General features: G+C 47.9%; 1 protein-coding gene across 4 annotated transcripts in view; it reads left to right on the forward strand.

The window, feature by feature from the left end:
- ARHGAP22 (Rho GTPase activating protein 22) overlaps positions 1–18,557 on the forward strand; it is a 311,784-nt gene that overhangs the window by 46,915 nt on the left and 246,312 nt on the right. For 2 of the 4 annotated variants that reach the window (XM_014521979.2, XM_025207433.1), the window contains exon 3: positions 3,595–3,666. The exons of the other annotated variants lie outside the window; for them this stretch is intronic. In XM_014521979.2, the coding sequence (XP_014377465.1) occupies positions 3,595–3,666 (72 nt within the window). The remainder of the gene's footprint in view (positions 1–3,594; positions 3,667–18,557) is intronic. 4 annotated transcript variants of the gene reach the window in all.

Below are 18,557 nucleotides of genomic sequence, written 5' to 3' on the forward strand. Positions count from 1 at the left end.
ATCGAAGGCTTTTTTGAAGTCAGGATATATGACATCAATCTCTTCTCCCTTGTCCAGGTGATAGGTCACCTGGTCGTAGAAGGAAATGAGATTGGTCAAGCAAGACCTACCCGCAACAAACCCGTGCTGGCTATCCCTTAAGATGTTGGCGTCGGCCAGTCCATTAAGGATGGCCTCTTTAATAAACTTTTCTAAGATCTTCCCCGGGATAGAAGTCAGGCTGATGGGCCTATAGTTAGCCGGATCCACTTTCCTCCCTTTCTTGAAGATAGGCACCACATTGGCCTTCTTCCAGTCTTCGGGCACTACACCAGAGCGCCAAGAGTTTTCAAAGATCCGTGCACCTCCTTGGAGGTGACTCCCATCCTCCACCCTTTGTAGGCCTTTCTTTTTAGCCTCAGGAGATCTGCTAGGTCCCTGGAGAGCCAGGGGGGCTGCTGTGCCCTCTTGCTGCCTTTCCTCCGAGATGGAATAGACTTAGTTTGTGCTTTGAGGATCACTCCCTTGAGGAGCAACCACTCCTCTTGAACTCCCCTCTCCCTGTGGTCACGGTCCCTTAGGGCCTCACTGACAAGCCTCCTGAGCTTGTCAAAGTCGGCTTTCCTGAAGTCAAGGACTTGCGCGTTGCTGACCGACTTGCCAGCTTTTCGGCGGATGGTGAAGGTGATCAGCTCGTGGTCGCTGTCACCCAGCTTCCCATCGATCACTAGGTCGCCGACTGGGTCATCCCCAGTAGCCAGTACCAGGTCGAGCAGCGCTTTGCCTCTCGTTGGCCCATAGACTTCTTGAGTCAGGTAGAGGTCATCCACGCACGAGAGGAAGCTCTGCGACCGCTCAGATTTTGCTGAGCAATCCTCCCATGAGATGTCCTGGTAATTGAAGTCACCCAGGACAACCATGGTCCTGGAGCAAGCTGCCTCAGCCAGTTCCTGGGCAAACTCCTGGTCAAGCTCAGGACTTTGGGTGGGAGGTCTGTAATAGACTCCCACCATTGTGTCCCCTGTGCCATGTTCCCCATTTCTTGATTATCCCCATTTCTTGAACATTTCCCGGTTCTTGATTATATCCTACTGAAGTCTGGGAGAATTTCCTGTACAGGACTACTAAGTACATTCAGCTTTTGTATCTGTTTATCCATTCGTAGAGCAAACGTTAACAATAACCTAATGTCTGTGGAAGCATAGGACTCTATTTGTCTGTAAAGTGCCTTGGGATTATGAACAAAAAGTTCTATACAAGTTCAAAGTCTTGGTAAGGACTGTTTTGACCCTGATCTGCTATTTGGAAACAGCAGTATCTGATTAACGTCTTCATGCAGCACTAGTGCTGGACAAGTAGTGTAGATGTGAGACTGATCTTTCCTGTGCTACAGGCATCCCTTGCTTGTGCAAAAACCAGGGACTAAAGTAAGTGGGAATTATTACTGCAGCCACTTGAAATTATTGCAGAAGACAAACTTTGTCCTGGTGGAAACACAATCCAAGTTAATTAAGAGGTATTCTCACTTGAGTTCTGAAGGAGTCAAAGGGCAGTCCTGGGAAAAATGAGGTGACTTATGGGAGGCCTGTCAGTGACACGGGAGGAAGGACTCTAGGAAGGGAATGATGATGAAAGAATGCTAAAGAACGTTAAAAAGTAGAAAAGAACCGGGGGGGGGGGGAGGAATGATTTAATGAATTTGAAGCAAGGCTACTTAATTTAGCGAGGAAGTTAAGATCAAATGATTCAGTTCCTCTGTCGGACAACAGGTGTGTGGTGTCCAAGGCACTCTTGTTTTGCAAACCAGAGCTCATGAAGTTCTAATTTGTTACAGGGCATAGATTACCAGTCCTGCAGGATAGTGGTTAATTAGTCACATTCAAAAAAATAGATTGTCAATGTGTGTAGTTTCAAAATGTAGCAGTTTGCCCTCGACTAGAAAGCCATAGTGATGACTTGAGCACTGTTTGCTGCCTACGCATGAATAGTTGCTATGAATTTTCAGAATAGGTATCTTTACAAACATTTCTTTTCATTCCAACATCTACATAACTGAGTGCATTAACATGATGGCACCTTCCAGTGATGTTTGCATTCTGGCAGGAAGTCTCTTAGGATGCAGTCTGAGACATGGGGAAATATAGGTCATCTCACTTATCTCTTTTCTATGCTATTTTGTTCAAATTTGGCCTTGCTCAGAAGTTCTGTAGACATCTATTACAGTCTTAGTGACCATCATGGAACAGCTTAAATGGTTGCAACCTAGTTCCAGTGAGCCAGGGCATAATTCTGTTTCATTTTGTGTCCAAATGACGTGCACCTACCTGCATAAGTATCAGTCCTATTCCACATGCCCCCCCACCCATACCTACTCAGCAGCTGTGTGCATGCTTGTGTGTCCATCCTGTAGTTTGATTAGGATTAGGCACTGTGTTGAAGTACCAAAACCAACATTTATATGGCTGGGGAAGTGCTATTTGGTTGTGTAAATTGAAATAGGATTGTACCTCAAGTGTCCACATCGCGCTAATTGGCAGCCTTGTGGTGGTCTGAGAAGAAGTTAAGAATCAGGCCGACATTGGTTTAAACCTTTATTAGTTAATGTTAAAGATTATAGCTACAAGGGGACATTGTTGTATACGTTGACACCATCTAAAACAGGGGTGGGCCAAAATATGGCCCACAAGCCAGATCTGGCCCACCAGGCAGTTCCATCTGGCCCGTGAGGCCCCTCTATAAGCCCTGGTCCTTGCTGCCCCTCTGCAAGCCGGTGCCTTCATGCAGGAGGTGTGGTTTTAGTTGCGAAGAAACCATCCCCCCAGTCTGGCTTGACCTGCCCCAGCCTGGAGCAAGGGGGCATTGGAAATGAGAAGCCTCTGCCTGGCCAAGGCTTTTGCCTGGGATCCCGCAGCTGTTTCTAGCCTCCCTGCCTGTATGAGTGGGAATTCAGGTACAGCTCCACTAGGCTGGGCCAGAGGCTTCCCAGGGCAAAAAGGGGCAGGAGTGCAGGGAGCCACTTGGCATGGGGCTGGGTGGGACTGGCCCCTCATGCTGCAGCAGCGCAGGTGCTGTGGCTATGGGGCCAGGTGCGTCTGGCCCTGCATGCTGCCACCACATGCACCCAGGGACTGGAGTGGAAGCACAGGTGCCACACGTTATGGGGCCAGGTGGGACTGGCCCACATGCTGCCGCCATGTGCGGCAGGGACTTGGGGTGGGAGCACAGGCTGCATGCTATGGGGCCGGATGGGGCTGGCCCTGCTTGCTGCCACCACGTGTAGCTGCCGGGATGCCAAGGACCACCCCCCACCCCCGCGCACATACACTCCCACACCCTCATACATCCCGACCCCAACTGCATACCACACATTCCCCACACATGTCCACACCCCAAACACACCTCCTCCACATACACCCCATTACCCACCCCACAAACACATAAGAGTAGAAGACTGTATTTTGAGCTACTATGCAAACACCTCTAGATACACAATACAAATGCACACAAATCAGGGCAAAAATACATTTTTAAATAAAATTAAAATAAGTTATAGTAAATGTTTGATTTTTTTTTTTTTTTTTTTTAAGTATATGATTTGATTTCTTTTTATTCCAGTTTCAAGATGGCACCCCCTCCCCCACAAAAGGAGCACTTTCGGGCCAAGGAGAGGGACTTCACATGGCAAAGGTCAGGGGTTAGGGACAGGACTTCCTGTCCCAACATGGCAGGGCACCTGTCAAGGGATGGGGCTACCCTTGCTGCCCTTGACAGCTCACCAAAACTCGTTAAGCAGCCTTCTACCCAAAATAATTGTCCACCCCGGTCTAAAACATGTAGTCAGTCATGCAGCCTACATTAGCCCAGGTTAAAGCGGAGTAAGAAGTTGTAGTGTATGCTAGGGAGAGTAGAGAAATGAGACCGCATGCATGTGGTAACCATGTCGGTACAGAGCTGTAGGGTAGGAAGAACTCTTATACCACGGGTTAAGCATGCAACGTACAATTTTGGGGTAGAGAATGCTGAAAGGCATTAACCGTCTCTGTGAGTCTATGATGTGTGTGGTTGGGGGTAGGGTGGTTCAGTCGGTCTTACTTCCAGCAAGTCATCTTGGCTGGCTGTCTCTGTATTGGTGATGGCCCATGATATATATGCTTGATGTAGATGTCTCTTGCCCATCAGATAGTATCAGATACCATGAAGTGCCTCATCAGTGTTAAACAGTTCCATAAACCATAGGTATGGTCCCCAAAAGAGGGTTTGGACATGTCCTGGGGCAAGTTGGCATTGCTACAGGGCTTGTGGATAAATGCAGGGCCTAGATTGCAATTGTCAATCTAGTCTTGGCACTAAACTCACATTGGCTTTTTCTGATGGTCACTCCTATTTCTGTGACCCTGAACAAGGAGAGAAGGCTGGGTGTGACAGGCTGCTGTGCAGCCTATATCTTAGCTACGTATTGTCATATTTAAGGTCTTTGATAAATTGACAGGTGTATTTATCACTTACAATGTTTAGGTTCAATTCATTTGTAGCTACTATAACATATTACATAGCATATTTCACATTATCTGAATTTTGTCCAGAAGTCATAAAACCAAAATCATCAAATGGAGATAAGATACTTGAACAAGCTGCATGACATGTCTTTGTACTGCTTCCTTCTGCTAAGTCAGCAAAAGTATCCCAGAATGACAGGTGGAGCACCCATGCCAGACCAACAGCAGCCATGCATTCATTATTGGCTATAATTAAAATGTTTGTTATGTTTTCACAGTGAGGTGCTGCAGATACTTCTCAGTGAGTTTGTCATTGCAGAGTGAAATAGTCAATATGCTTCTGCAGTCTGATCCTGCAGGAATATCAGGACATTTGCATAATGGTTATCGAAGTTATCATCTCATCCCTTGCAATTGAAATAAAATCTATTGTGTTCAAAATTTGTTTTGCTGCATGGAGCCGTCATTGATTAATGTCTAGATCCTCAAGGGGAATTGGATGTTGTGATGCTGAGTATCTAATATCTGGACATTTGGTTCACAGAAAAGAATCCACAGCTCTGAGCTGGGTGCCCAGACCACAGATTCAATGCATTGGGAGAGTTACACCACCTCAGAGATTTACAGCAGCCAGTACACTGAATGAAGCCTGACTAAACTAGTCTATAGGAAAGGCTGAAGAGAAGGGTAAATTTAAGCCCTGATCTTCTTGGGATTCAGATTCCTAGTTGCGATCTGCAGGGAAGTATCTACCTCAATTTGGGATGTAGAGCCCTGAACATTTTCCAGGATTTTGGTGTCTGAGCCATTCTACCAAAAGCAATGAACAGGTCACACCTTTCTATTAAAAGACAGCTTCTGGTAGTGATGCCCTTATTTAATAACCTAAGGCATGGCTGTCTAGCTTCTAAGCAGCTTGAGGCCATGTGCCCTATGGGCATGAGGCTCCCACTGGTGCAGCCCTTTGGGCCACATCCAGCTAGACCATGGTCCCCCAAGGCTGGACACAGTGTGGGCATTCCCTGCTTCTGTGCCTGCGTGGGCATTTCCCCTTGCTGCCCCACACATTCCTGTGGGCACCCTTCTGCTGCACTACCTGCCTGCACAGCTCCAGGCTCACCCTCAACTCCCTGTGCCATGCCACATTGCACCAGCCCACCAGTGTATACCACACCTTGCCCTGCCTCCTGGGGTGGGCACAGAGAGCAAAAGCCGAAGGAGGGAAGGGGAGCTCAGGGACTGCAGCTGCTACTGCAGCTGTAACAATAGGGAGAGTGGCAGCCAGGTGGGAGCCCAAAGGCTGCAGCTTTACCTGGCCTGAAGGCTGGCAGTTAGACAACCCTAATGTAAGGGTTAGACACCCAGGTTCAATGCTTGCTTTGGCCTGAAGGGTTTCAATAGCATATCTCAGACTTCTCAGGATAGGGCCTTAACAGGCAGGCTGCCCTGGAATGGGGACATTCTTCACTGTTGAAACTGTTCCACTCTTAAAAAAAAAAAAATTGGTGGGACAGAGAGAGAGCATGGCTTTGTAGACTTCTGGTTATGGTACTCACCACTGGACCCACTAGATGCGTGTCTGGGCAATTGCAAAGAAGGACATTTTTTTTGCTACTATTTAGTTGGTCTAATAAAAGATATTGCCTCTGTCCCAAGAGTGTTGTCTGTCTTCGCTATAGCAATTTTGCTGATTTTTTTTTTTCCATTTTCAGACTTGCACAGTTAGACTTGGTTCAAGTATTTTCCCGATTATTCAATCTATGCCAGTGCTTAGTTCTGCTTATAGTGGGTTTTGTGACTCAGACCTCCATCACTAATTGTCACCCTTCTTGGTAGTATTAGTGAACAGTAGAATTGCATGGGTGATGGGGATCAAATGAACTCTTTTGTCTCTAGAAAAGGCAGAGGTAGTTCAGCATTACAGCATGGGAATAGTACCATATTTACTCACCTACTACACACTTTTTCCCCCTAAATCAACACCCCCCCCTCAAATTGGGGTGCATGTCTTAAGCAGGAAGCTGATTTCTGTACAGGATAGAGGCCCCTTGCTCTACAGTGGCAGCAGCAGTTGTATTTCTGTTCAGGAAGCTGAGGGAGCCAGTTAACTTAATGTCTCATTGTTCTACATTCCAGAGGTGTTAATAACCATCTCTCTCTTTCAGTTATCTTGATATTTCATTAATCAAGCTAACCTTTCTTAGGCCAGTTCTGCTTTCTGCTAGCTGTTCTTGGTCTTCTCCTATTTCATACCCTGGAGACTCTTTAGTTCTTTTCATGATTGTAGATCCACCCATGGAGACCAGTCTTTAGCAGCAGCTAGGGTTTCAGCTATTAGTTAAGCAGGAAGAGGAGGGTGAATGAGCTGAAAATTAGGTTCTGTCTCTGCTGTATGCAGACACTGCTTAGGGAAACTCTTTTTTTCCTTCATTCAGCCTTTCCCAAATCAAGATGTGTTTATTGTGTGCCGTGTGTTGCATGCAAGAAAATATGTTATGTAGATGCTGTTCTAGGCACCCCTTCTTACACAGAAATCTTTAAAAACTAGGGGGTTGCTGGTCTTTGTAAAGTAGAGTTTGGGCCAGAAAAAAGCCCAGCTGTGTCTAGCATAGAAAGGAAAACCTCTGAACTGTTACCCTGCCAGTTATGTTGTCCCTGGAATGCTAGCACTCTGTTTATGATAACTTTTCCTGGGCAGGTATGTAGTAATGCTGTAAGATTCACATTCATTGACTACTGTGTCTGAACCTGGTAATCATGGTTTGCACTGCTTAAACTTTTGAGTGTTAAACAGAACAAAATAGCGAGTGTGGAGAGACCCTTCTCATGCAAACAGAACAGATTGCTTCATGTCTCGAAAGTTCTCTGGCTTCAGCTTTTCAACTACTCTGTTTTGCCAGTCACTTTCTTTCAAAATGAAGGCAGCTGGTTGCATGACATGCCCACGCATAACTGCAAATGTCTACACTGAGACTAATGCTCCTGCCCATATGTTGGGTATTTAATTCACAACTCTTCCTTGTCTCCTTTCCAGGCTCAGTACTGTTCATGACTGGGAACCTTTGCAGTTTGGTCCCCAATATGAGAGGTGAACCTGCACACACCTCTGGTGCACATCAAAGCATTAAATTTATCTTTCTTGTTCTTTATTTTTTAGCCTGTAGTTGAAAAAACTTGGTTAGGGTGTTAAGTGTTCATGTGTTTAGTTCTGTTTGTGTGCATACCTGTGAGGTGTATAAACCCTGTCTGATAGGCTCTCTCTCACAGCATCCTCACAGCCACAGCATATGAAGACCATGCAAGCATGCATTAAATGATGCACCTAATATCTGAGGCACATGGTTCCATTTCTATCATCCTCTTCCTAGATGCAAGATAACATGTGCCACAGAGGGAGGGAAGGGGTGGTTGTATCTTTCCAAATGCACACTACTCTCTCTGTACCAGAAAACAGGTTGAATTGAGCCTTGCACTTTGAGCATTCTGGCTTGCATTCTCTGATAGTCTTTATTAACTCCTGAAAGAATTTGTTCCATGATACTGGGGTGGAAACAGACATTGCCTTTGTGCTGCTATAAACATTTGTATGGAAGTACAAAGGCCAAGCAATGTCTACACCCCTTGTCGTGCCACAAATGCCCAAAATCTGTAAATGCTTTTGCTGCTTTATTGTGGCAGACATCTGCTTGATTTGTGGCACGAGTGCATTGGCGGCCCAGATCAGCCAGCACTCTCCAGCCACCCTGGGCAGGTGCTTTCAAAGTTTGCGGGGCCCAGTCCTGTGTATCCTGGGAATTGCTCCACAGGATCAGATCCCTCAAGCCCTGGGAATACCTGCCTGGCCTTCCCTGCTTACAGAGAACTGCCTTAGAGATTCCACAGGAAAAATCCCTTGTAAGCAGAGAAAGTCAGGGTTCCCCATTTAGAGATGCACCTCCGGAAATCTCTGAAGTGGGTCTCTGTACATGGGGAACATTGTCACTTGTTCCAAATGATCGGGCACTTGCCTGATGTGGAACACCACCAAGCAATGTGTTTTGCTCAATGAAGCAGATCAGCTGTGGCAGGGGACCTCCTGCCACAGCTGATCTACATCATTTGGTGACATCTGTTTAGACCTTCAGGCTAGTACCTGAGAAAATTCGCTTACACTACCCAGCTTTACACTCAGTGGTAGAAAGACTCTTTGTATGAAGGAACAGAGTCTGTCACTAGAGTCTTCACCTTGAAACATTAGGCTTCTATATAAGCTGATCTCATCCATTTAGTGCCTTGAAGGTAAGAGACTGAGACCTTGGAAAACCAAAAAACAGGAGACAAATGTGATTACTTAGGACACATGCTGCAGCATCCTGTACCAGAGCCAAAGGAGCAAGTAAGATCTGCACACAGCTCAGGGCATGATGAGGTTCAAGGTAACTACAGCATCTTGCAAGAGCAAGTGTTCTAGTCTAGGTCTGGCTCAGGAAAATTCTACATCCTCCTCTTTGTGGACAATTTTCTTGTTCTGGTAGAAAGCAGCTGCTGTGAGAGAATTGTGTTCTTAGATAGGTAGGGGTCATCTCAGCAGACTTTGAATAGCAGCATGGAAACCTTGTCCTCAATTTGTATTTTCTGTGGAATTAGTGGAGAGAGTGGAGCAGAATGTGGAACATCAATTTAACATTTTCACAGCAGCTTGCATTACTATGTGGAAGCCCATCCAGGATCAAGTTAGACTCACACTCCCTCATTATTTGTCTAGTGGCAGGCACACTGTCATTGCTTATCAAACGCTTCTAGTTTTCAATAGATGCTTGCCACCTTTTTATACACTGATACGCCTGCGTCAATTGGATCTTTTTTGTGTCTGTTTCCCTACAAAGCTCATGGCACATGACTTGTCTTTTCAGGGTCCCATTCCCATGAAATGGTATTGAAACGGACAGCAAGGTATTTCTGCACTACTTACATTTATAGAAGTTGCACCTGTTTACACAAGAGCTGAATTTGTCCCTGAAAGTGACTGATTTCTCAGAGCTCTTTAGACCAGGGCTGCCCCACTTCTAGGCAGCTGGGAGCTGCACCCCACACCTGTGGGGGCCATCTGTCCTGTACCACAGTGGTGAGAGCCATGGGTTCTACAGGCCACTGCTGCCAAGCAACTTCCCCCTGCCCCACCAATGTACCACGGGCAGACCCCGCTCCTCCCAGCTTACTGACTGCAGGTTCCCCAGCACTTTGGGCTCTGCCCCTTGGGCAGGTGCAGGAAGTGGAAGATGGAGGAGGAGCCTAGAGTCATCCTCTGAGTAGGAAATGATCTTTGAAAACTCAAATGACCTGGAACCAGGCAGTTGGGTCCCTGGGAGAGCTTTTTGGTAAGGGCCAGGTAGTGTGAGGTCAGTTGATTATTTCCAGCTCTGAAGTCACTTGTGTTGCTGATTTTAATATTTGTACTCCTACCTGCATTCACTAAAGAGCAGTCTGTAAGTCTGCCCTATATATAATTATATATATAAAGCTCTGGTAGAGGGTCAGATACTGATTGTTTATCTACTAACCGAATGAGATTTATTAGCGCTGGCTGTAGCATTGCAGGAAATAATAACATTTGAGTGATGCCTCTTATACACTAGTGCAATGGTCTCTAAACTTTTAAGGTGAAAATCACTTTTTGAAGTACAGGGGCAACCCAAGATCTACAGCGCCCACCCTGCCTGCCTCACCCCCGCCTCACCCCTTGCCCAGTAGGCCACTTTGTACAGGATGGAAGAGGTGGGGGGGCGATTGAGGCCCTTACGGTGAGGGAGGGAGTTGGGCAGGGGTGAGTGGGGCTTTGGCCTGTCTGGATGGCCCCCCACGAGGTCCCAGATGAGCCAGTCATCCCAGCACCCAGCTCAGGAGTGGCCAGGCACAGTGCATGTTCCACCACTGAGCTGAGCCCCATTTCCTGCCCTCTCGGTGGTGAAGCGCGCATGACACCTGGCCGCTTCTGGGTCGGGTACTGGAAGGATTGGCTCGTCGGGGGCTGCGTGGAGTGGGGGCTCCCACCACTGGGCTGAGCCTTGTCCCCTGCTCGCCTGGCGGCAGGACAATTGGCCTATCCAGGGCTGTGCGGGGGGCAGTGACAGAAACCCCGCCCCTACGCGGCCTTGGATGAGCGGATGGTCCCAGCAGCTCACACCGTGCATGCCCTGCTGCTGGGCTGAGCCCCTTCCCCTGCCCGCCCCACATCAGGACACGTGTAGTACTGGGCCCAGCGCTGGGACAGCCGGTGTGTCCAGGACAGCATGGGTGGAGACCCAGCGGCGAGAGCACCCCCCCACCCCAGCCCTGGATGAGCCAACTGCACCAGCCCCCTGCCCCATGTACAGATTGGGGCGTGGGCTGCTGCTACGGGCTGTGGCCACCCTGGGCTCTTTCTCGTGGGGGTGGGGCTGGGGCTGGGCCCAGCTATGGTCAGCCACTTGATTTCCCCCCTCCCAGCACCACTGCCCACCCCAAGCACAGCGTGGTCCAGCCCCCACCAGGAAGAGCCTGCCACAGCCCTGGCATCAGCCCCCACCCTGCCTTGTGTGCAGATGTGGGAGCATACACCCCCTGTGCCCTCCCAGGGTGCACCCCCCAGGCTCAGTCCTCCCATCCCCTGGGGTCTCACTTATCTGAGCCCTTTCTCCTGCCTCTGCCCTGCTCCCTCCCTCACTGGGGGCCTCGATCTGGCCCCTGACCCTTCCCTCCCTACCTCCTGGGCTGGGGGGGTGGGGCTCAGCCCCCCAGCCTCAGATTGACTTTCTGAGTCTCCGGGATCAACCAGTGGATCGTGATTGACTGGTTGGTGACTGCTGCATTAGCATAAACAAACAATGCAGCACCCAGAAAGAAAGTCTTGTCTTTCCAGATCTTTACAGGGAATTGTTCAAATATTCTCTTCTCACAGGGAAATGACAAAGAAAAACTCCGGGCTTGGTGTTAGCAATATTATATAAGGGACTCTGTCTTGCACCGCACCCTGCCCCGTTGCAGTGTGGCTCAGTATGGAATGTTTGGAAGTCAATGCTTATCTCGAGCCCAGACAAAGATCAGGAAATCAGGGCAAAGATAAAAAATAAAATTAAAATGTTATTGTGGATGTTTGATTTTTAGTATGTAATTTTTTTTTTTTTTAGTTCCAAGATGGCAAACCCGCTTCCCAAAAGGAGTACTTGTGGGGCAAGGGGAGGGACTTCTGGTAGCAAAGGTCAGGGGCTAGGGGGTGGGACTTCCAGTCCCAAGATGGCCACTAGGGGGTGGAGCACCTGTTAAGGGGTGTGGCTACCCTTGTGGCCCGCCACAGCTCATCAAAACTTGTTAAGCAGCCCTCCAGCTGAAATAATTGCCTGCCCCTGCTCTAGGGAAAACTCCACAGGACTGAGCTTCTTGGGCAGCCAGCCTGAGAAGCAGCAAACAGACATTATGTTTATCCTGGGATAAATCTTTTTTGTCCCAAGCTAAAGTGCACGTGGATAGATGTCCATGTCTATTATCATGGGACAAATCCTAAAAATGTTTCCTAGATAAGAGGTGGTAACAGTTTATCCTGGGATATTAAAAAGTATGCCTATGGAGTTATCTCAGGATTGTAACCTTGAAGCAAAGGCACAAAAGCAACACTGTATTCAGCTGCTCACTAAACCCTGATTATAAGGGTGCTCTGTGTAAACACCAGTCCTAGGCTATATCTGTTCTGGGACAAACACAGGCACAACTTATCCAGGGACAAATGAAATGTCTGTCCCTAGCCATAGAGAGGTAATTCCATAGGGGTAGGGCCTTATTTTATACAAAAGCAGTGGGAAGACACTGCCCTTGCTCTGCTTTCTAGGTGGTTGGCCCAGGGAAATGGCAAGGTGGACTCTCGCCTAGACACTAAGGATCTCCACTTTGAATTACAGCAGGGTGTCCTGATGAAGGTTACTTAAGAACAAGGGCTAGGGATCTGAAAATCCCAGCTCTTGGTGCCAAAATCACACTAGTCAGATATAGAAATGGCTCGTGGCTGGGAAAGCCATCGGGGAGGTGAAAAATCTCAATAGAGGGTACTTGCCATGTTCTTTGGCCAGGGATTTACCAGGACATTAAGGATTACTGCGAGTCATGCCGTGAGTACCAGGTGGTGTCCCTATGCCCAAAGCATCAAGTACCACTCATTCCACTTCTCTTGGTTTTTATTCCCTTCAATTGAGCTGAGGTAGACCTAGTGGGACCCTTAGAATTGAGAAACACAATGCCTCTACCTATTTGTAAAAAAATATGGGAAATACGCAGGAAACTTCAGCTCTGGTCAGTGGCTGCCCCTGGATAGAGTCTGCACAGGTACAGACAGAGGAAGAACTAGCAGTGGCAGAGATTTGGGCATTGTTGCAGCTTTAGCCATTCTTTTAATCCTCCTGCCAGCTCCTTCTTCCTCTTCTCAGCTGTTACGTTCTAAAAAATTCTCTCTTCCTCATGTGCCTGCCTCTTCTCAGCAAGCTTGCAGTGAAGGAAGGGTAAGAATGTGTCTGGGCAACCTCCGTTCAAACTTCCCTGTTTGCTGCCTGTTCACTGGCTCCACTGTTGCTGGGTTCTGGCTAGTGTAGCTATTTTTTTGCTTAGGCAAGTCCTGCCCTTTCATTCACACTGCTATCAGCTGCTCGGCTCAGTAGCTGAAATATCCTCTCTGCCCATCCCTCAAGCAGCCATCCCAAAATGGCTCCCAAACTGAACCTATACCATTATGCCCAAACCAGGCAGGCCTTCCACCTATCAGCATTCACAAACCTTGTCCCTAGGCAGCCAAGACTTCCTGCTCCTCTCCTAAGCAAGAATCCCACTCAAAATTCTGTTTGCTGCCCTGTTTGCTGGTCTTGGCTCATGGGATGATGCAAAAGGAATTATGGGATTTTCACAACTTGATCCTCTCAGGGGTGACTTCCAGCTTCCTTCTGGTAAGTACCCCACCACATACAGCAAGAACAATTCCACAGTGCACAGCATGAAACAAATAGAGTAATCTGAGCAAGTGATGCAGCAGGGTTCCTACCACTTTTTTTTGAGAGAGCACTTAGACCCTTGGTTTGTTTGCTATCTATGCCTTGTCTAAAGCCATGTCAGCAGACATGCTGTGCAAAGAAGAGGGACAACTGAGATGATCACTTCTGTGATGTGAATGCAAAACTGGCTGTATGTAGGCCACCAAGAACTGTGAGATGGTAGCTGCTTTAGTCACTACCAAGATAGACTGAGATTGAACCCCTGACTCAGCAGTGAAAACACCATACCACTGTACCCGTGTGCTGATCTATGCAGTCTCCTTAGCACTGGTGTCTGATTCCCAAGGAAGTATGTTTAATTAGAAAGGAGAAGGGGAAATTAGTCAGGGTTTGGTGTTTGTTTCTGGTTATGCTTTGATGTATAGAAAGTTGGACTTGGGGGCATTAACTGATTTAAACTGTCATTAATATAGTTCCCAAGCAAAATTGCTAATGCAGTCTGGGTGACTAATGAGCAAGGATGCATCTATCTGTTTGAATTTAGTAATGCTTCACTAACAGTGACAGCAGCTGTCAGAATCAATACACTCTGGCTGCTAATAGAGATTCTTCCTACATTTCCTACTTCCCATTAGTTATCTAGAGGGTTTTTTACAAAGTGCAGAGAGGTTGGAAAGCAGCAGGCTAGGGTCTTTCATCCTCTGGAGAAAGGTCCTTTTAAACCTTAATGGGAATACCAGTTGGATAGGATAGCTTCACACAATTCAGTCAGGTAATAGGCACATGGGAGAAACAGAGAGGATGCTGCTTTGACAATTTTGCTCATATACCCATGTTGTTAGAGTCCTCTCTAGAGGCAGACCAGAGTAGCAAACTTCAGCTTTTGATTCAAGCTTCCCCTAAATTCAAAGGTATTTGAAAACTAGATTCTGATCTCTCAGACCTTAAAGACTGGGCATAGATTAAAGCAGGGTTGAACAATTATTTCAGCTGCAGGACCGCTTAATGAGTTTTGTTGAGCTGTCAAGGGCTGCAAGGGAAGCCCCACCTCTTAGGTGCCCCACCCCCAGGTTGCTATCCTGGGATCACAAGTCCTGCCCCTAACCCCTGGCCTTTGCCACTGGAAGTCCTTTCCCTTGCTCCCAGTAGTACTCTTTTTTGGAGAGTGGGGGTTAACCATCTTGAAACCGGAAAAAAACCAAATTGTATACAAAAATCAAACATCTACTATAACATAGTTTAATTTTATTTCAAAAAGTATTTTTGTTCTGATTTACATGTATTTGTATATGGTATATTGAGGCGATTGCATAATAGCTCAAAATAAAGTCTTACTTTTTTGTGTGGGGGATGTGGTTGCGGTATGGGGTTTGTGCAGGGGTGTGGGATGTATGTGGAGTGGTGTGGGGTGTGCATGTGGGTGGGGTTTCTGGGGGGATGTGGGTGCGTGTATGGAGAGGGTGTGGGGTTTGTGGGGGTGTCAGGTGTCGGGGCGGGTAGAGTGTGGGTAGGCGGTATGTGGGGTGTGGAGGAGGATGTTGGTGTGTTGGGGTATGTTTGTGGGTATGGTGGGGTGTGCATGTGGGGCCCCTGTACACCCCCACTTCCATGGCACACAGCCCCTGCCGCTGGTGGCAGAGGCAGGCGGTGGGCCCTCAGGGTAGTCATGGCCTGTGCAGATGGAGCACCTCAGTGGCGTGTGGCTCTGGCTAAATCCCAGGAGCTGCACATGGTGGCAGGGAGGGGGGCCAAGACAGCCCAGCTTCATTCCACAAGGCTCCCCACAGCTCATGTGCAGCTCCTGGGACTCATCCAGAGCTGCGCACTTCCAGTGGGGGTGCTCCACAGCCAGTGGTCTGGCCCCGTTCCCTGCCGCCACTTGCAGATCCCGGGACTTGTTCAGAGCTGTGTGCCACTGGGGGGAACCCTCTGTAATGGAGCCAGCGGCTTGGCCCCACTCCCTGCTGCCATGTGCAGCTCCTGGCAGTCAGCTCCATTGCATGGGGCTCCCTGCCACTCCTGGTGGAGTCCCAGGAGCTGCACATGGTGGCAGGGAGCAGCGAAGGCTGCTGACTGCATCACATGGGGCTCCCCACAGTGACCCGCAGCTCCCACCAAGTCCCAGGAACTGCATGTGAGCTGTAGGAAGCCACCCCACACTCCTGCTGACCCGGGCCCTGCACACAAGCCCTATGCTCTGGGCTCTGTGCTCCCACTAGCCCTGGCCTCAGGCCCCATGCTCCCCCCAGCCCTGGCCCCGTGCTCTGGGCTCCTGCCCAGTTGCAGCTTTCCTCTGCTTGCCACTGCTTCCCAACCTGCTGCCCAGAGCACTGCAGCAGTGACAGGAGGAGGAGCTGCTGGAGGTCTGGATAGCCAAACAGTTCCCCAAACAGCACCTGGAAGCTGTGCGTGTCGGCCAGGGCCTGGGCCTTCCTATGGCTGAAGGTGGGAGCATAGTGCTCTGTCCTGGTGGGAGTGAGTGGGGCTTGACCCCATGCAGACCACAGCAGGGGCAGCCATAAGCCTGGATACAGTTAATTGGTGGGTGCCTGCCAATGGGCTGGATGAAATTGACTGGCAGGCTGGATCCGGCCCATGGTCTGTAATTTGTCTGCTTCTGGATTAAAGACTAAGTATCTGTAATGAGATCAGATCAAGGCCTGGGGTCCAGATGATCCTGACTGAACAATCAGGGTAGTCCTTCCCCTGAAGCTGCAGGGAAACAGGCCCAGTCTTTAAAAACAGTCCTCAGAAAGCAGTAAGGTATCTGGGGAACTACTCTGCTGCTTGCTTCTGATGCTACAGTCCCTAGCAGTATTACCATCAGTCCATAGCAGATCTCTGTCAGGTGTCCATAGGAAACTGGGCAAAGATCAAGGCTAGAATTTTATCTTTAGTATCTGATCTTCCAGTCACCTACACAATCTATTCATTCATCACCTCAGTGTCCTATATTCCATCACTCATTTGGTTTCCTTTGCACCTGTATTTTTTCTGTTTATTTCCTTCCCCACCCTTTTCTGTGTTCCTTTTCCTCAGCTTGGTCTCTCCCCTTCGTTCTTCCTTCTGCAGTGGAGCTGGTTGGAAAATAAACTTCTTTTTCTGAGGAAAAAGTTTGGTGATGTCCCCTACCTGCTGCACCCCCCTCCCCCCCAAGCCTCCCCTTCCTCTAACAGGGGGTGTGACCCTCTATCCTGGATCTCTTGAGAAAATGTTGACAACATGTCATAGAAGCAGGACATTGGCCACCATGGTTCCCCTGCTTTACCTGTGGCAGGGTAGGGTATTCGGTCTGTGTTGTGTTGGGGCTGCCAGTAGTCTTATGTTGAATTTAGATTATGGATTGTATAGGGTGGTTTAGATTGGGATGATCCTGCTCAGGCAGGGGGTTGGACTAGATTCAGCGTTTCTCGACCTGTGGGTTGCGACCCAAAAGTGGGTTGCAAGAACATTGTAAAGGGTTCTGGGGAGGTCCCAGGGAATTGCATGGTTTCCTGTGCAGGCTGCAAGGCTGGCAGCCTGCATGGTGCCAGCAGGCAGCTGGAGGTGTGGTGAGCACACAGCATTGTGAGAACAGCCCCAGGAGCTGGGGAGGAAGGGAGGGGGCTGGAGAAAGAGAGACTGTGTGCGTTGGGGCCAGGGGGTTGTGGGTCATGGGTCACGGCAAGCTGATAATTATGCTAATGGGTCCCAGTGTGAGAATGGTTGAGAACCACTGGACTAAGTGACCTCTGGAGGTCCCTTCTAGCCCTACTTCTCTATGATTCTATGAAAATGGAGGGAAGCGGCAGGATGAGGATCACTTTCATTAAAACCTTGCCATAAAAAAATTAAATGTTTCTCCCAAAAACAAAAATAAAATAAAACTTAACAGTTCTGATTTTAAAATGCTGGTACATCGTGGGAATTATAGGTTGGGTGAGTCATGCTTCCGTTGTCCTCTCTACACAGGCTCCCCGGTTGGATAGCATTGTTCATGGGGCGGGCACCATGTTCTCCCATTAATGGGAGTGGAGGTAACTGCATCATGCTTCCTAGCTGTGATGCATCACAGAAGATGTAATTCTGCTGATACTTCCAGTCAGCTCCAGAAACTCAATATTGATCATTTAAGAGAAGAAAAAGAGGAGATAGTAGAAATGAAGGCTAGTAGTTAAGTGATTTAGGAATGGTTAGAGGTAAAGACATGTAAAAAAATGGGGCTGGACCAACATTTTCAATCGCAACTGATTTGAGAAGAGTGTTTTTCATCTAAATTAACTCTCTCGTGAAAAGCATCTTAATGTAGAAAATGTAGATTGTTTCATCAAACCAAAACATCCTACGCTCAAAATATTTCAACCAACATCTAGGTCTCCTGCTATAGTGCTTGTCCCCAGTCTCCGTTGTCCCCAAAGGCGCCTAAAATTATTACTTTTTAAATAATCTCGTAATCTTTCAGGGCCTTACTCATGACTGTGGAATGCTTGGGGAGGGCAAATCCCTTCCTGAGTAGCTCAGCTTTCTCTGTCTTCATGCTTGTGAAATTAATTCACTCATTCTCCTGCATTCCATACAGTTTTCAATTACACTAAATGTGTAATATAGGGGGGGGAAATAACCTTTTCCCCTGTTGCCAAATATCTTTCCTAATTCCCTAGTCTCCAGGGTCGTTCTGTCAAAGGAGCCTCAAACTACTTCCATACGAGATAGGTAGGTATTTTAATTCAAGGTCGTCCTTGTATTCCCAGTTTTGGGATATGGTGTCTTCTGTCATACCATGCTATGGATCTGCTCAGCTAAGGGTATGTTTTTGTGTGCCTGTTCCCAGTTCTCAGCCTTCTGTAAAACAGCACACTTTTTCTTTTCACTCAAATGCCTTTTTTTTCAAATCCACATAAAATGTGTCATAAAGAATTTAATGTGTTTTGAAGCCCACAGGCAAATCCATCTGTTGTAATTACATTAAATACGGGATTAAAAAAAAGAGGAAATTAAATTAGAAAATGATGCGAAGGCACAGTTGAACTAACAAAAAGACAGGGACTGCAAAAGCAAAGGTTCCAGTGAAAAGTCTCTTTGGGCTGACTGGAGGATGTTGATGAGTGTTTTCTCT

This window comes from Alligator sinensis, unplaced genomic scaffold (genome assembly GCF_000455745.1).
Source record: "Alligator sinensis unplaced genomic scaffold, ASM45574v1 scaffold264_1, whole genome shotgun sequence".
Classification (NCBI taxonomy): domain Eukaryota; kingdom Metazoa; phylum Chordata; order Crocodylia; family Alligatoridae; genus Alligator; species Alligator sinensis.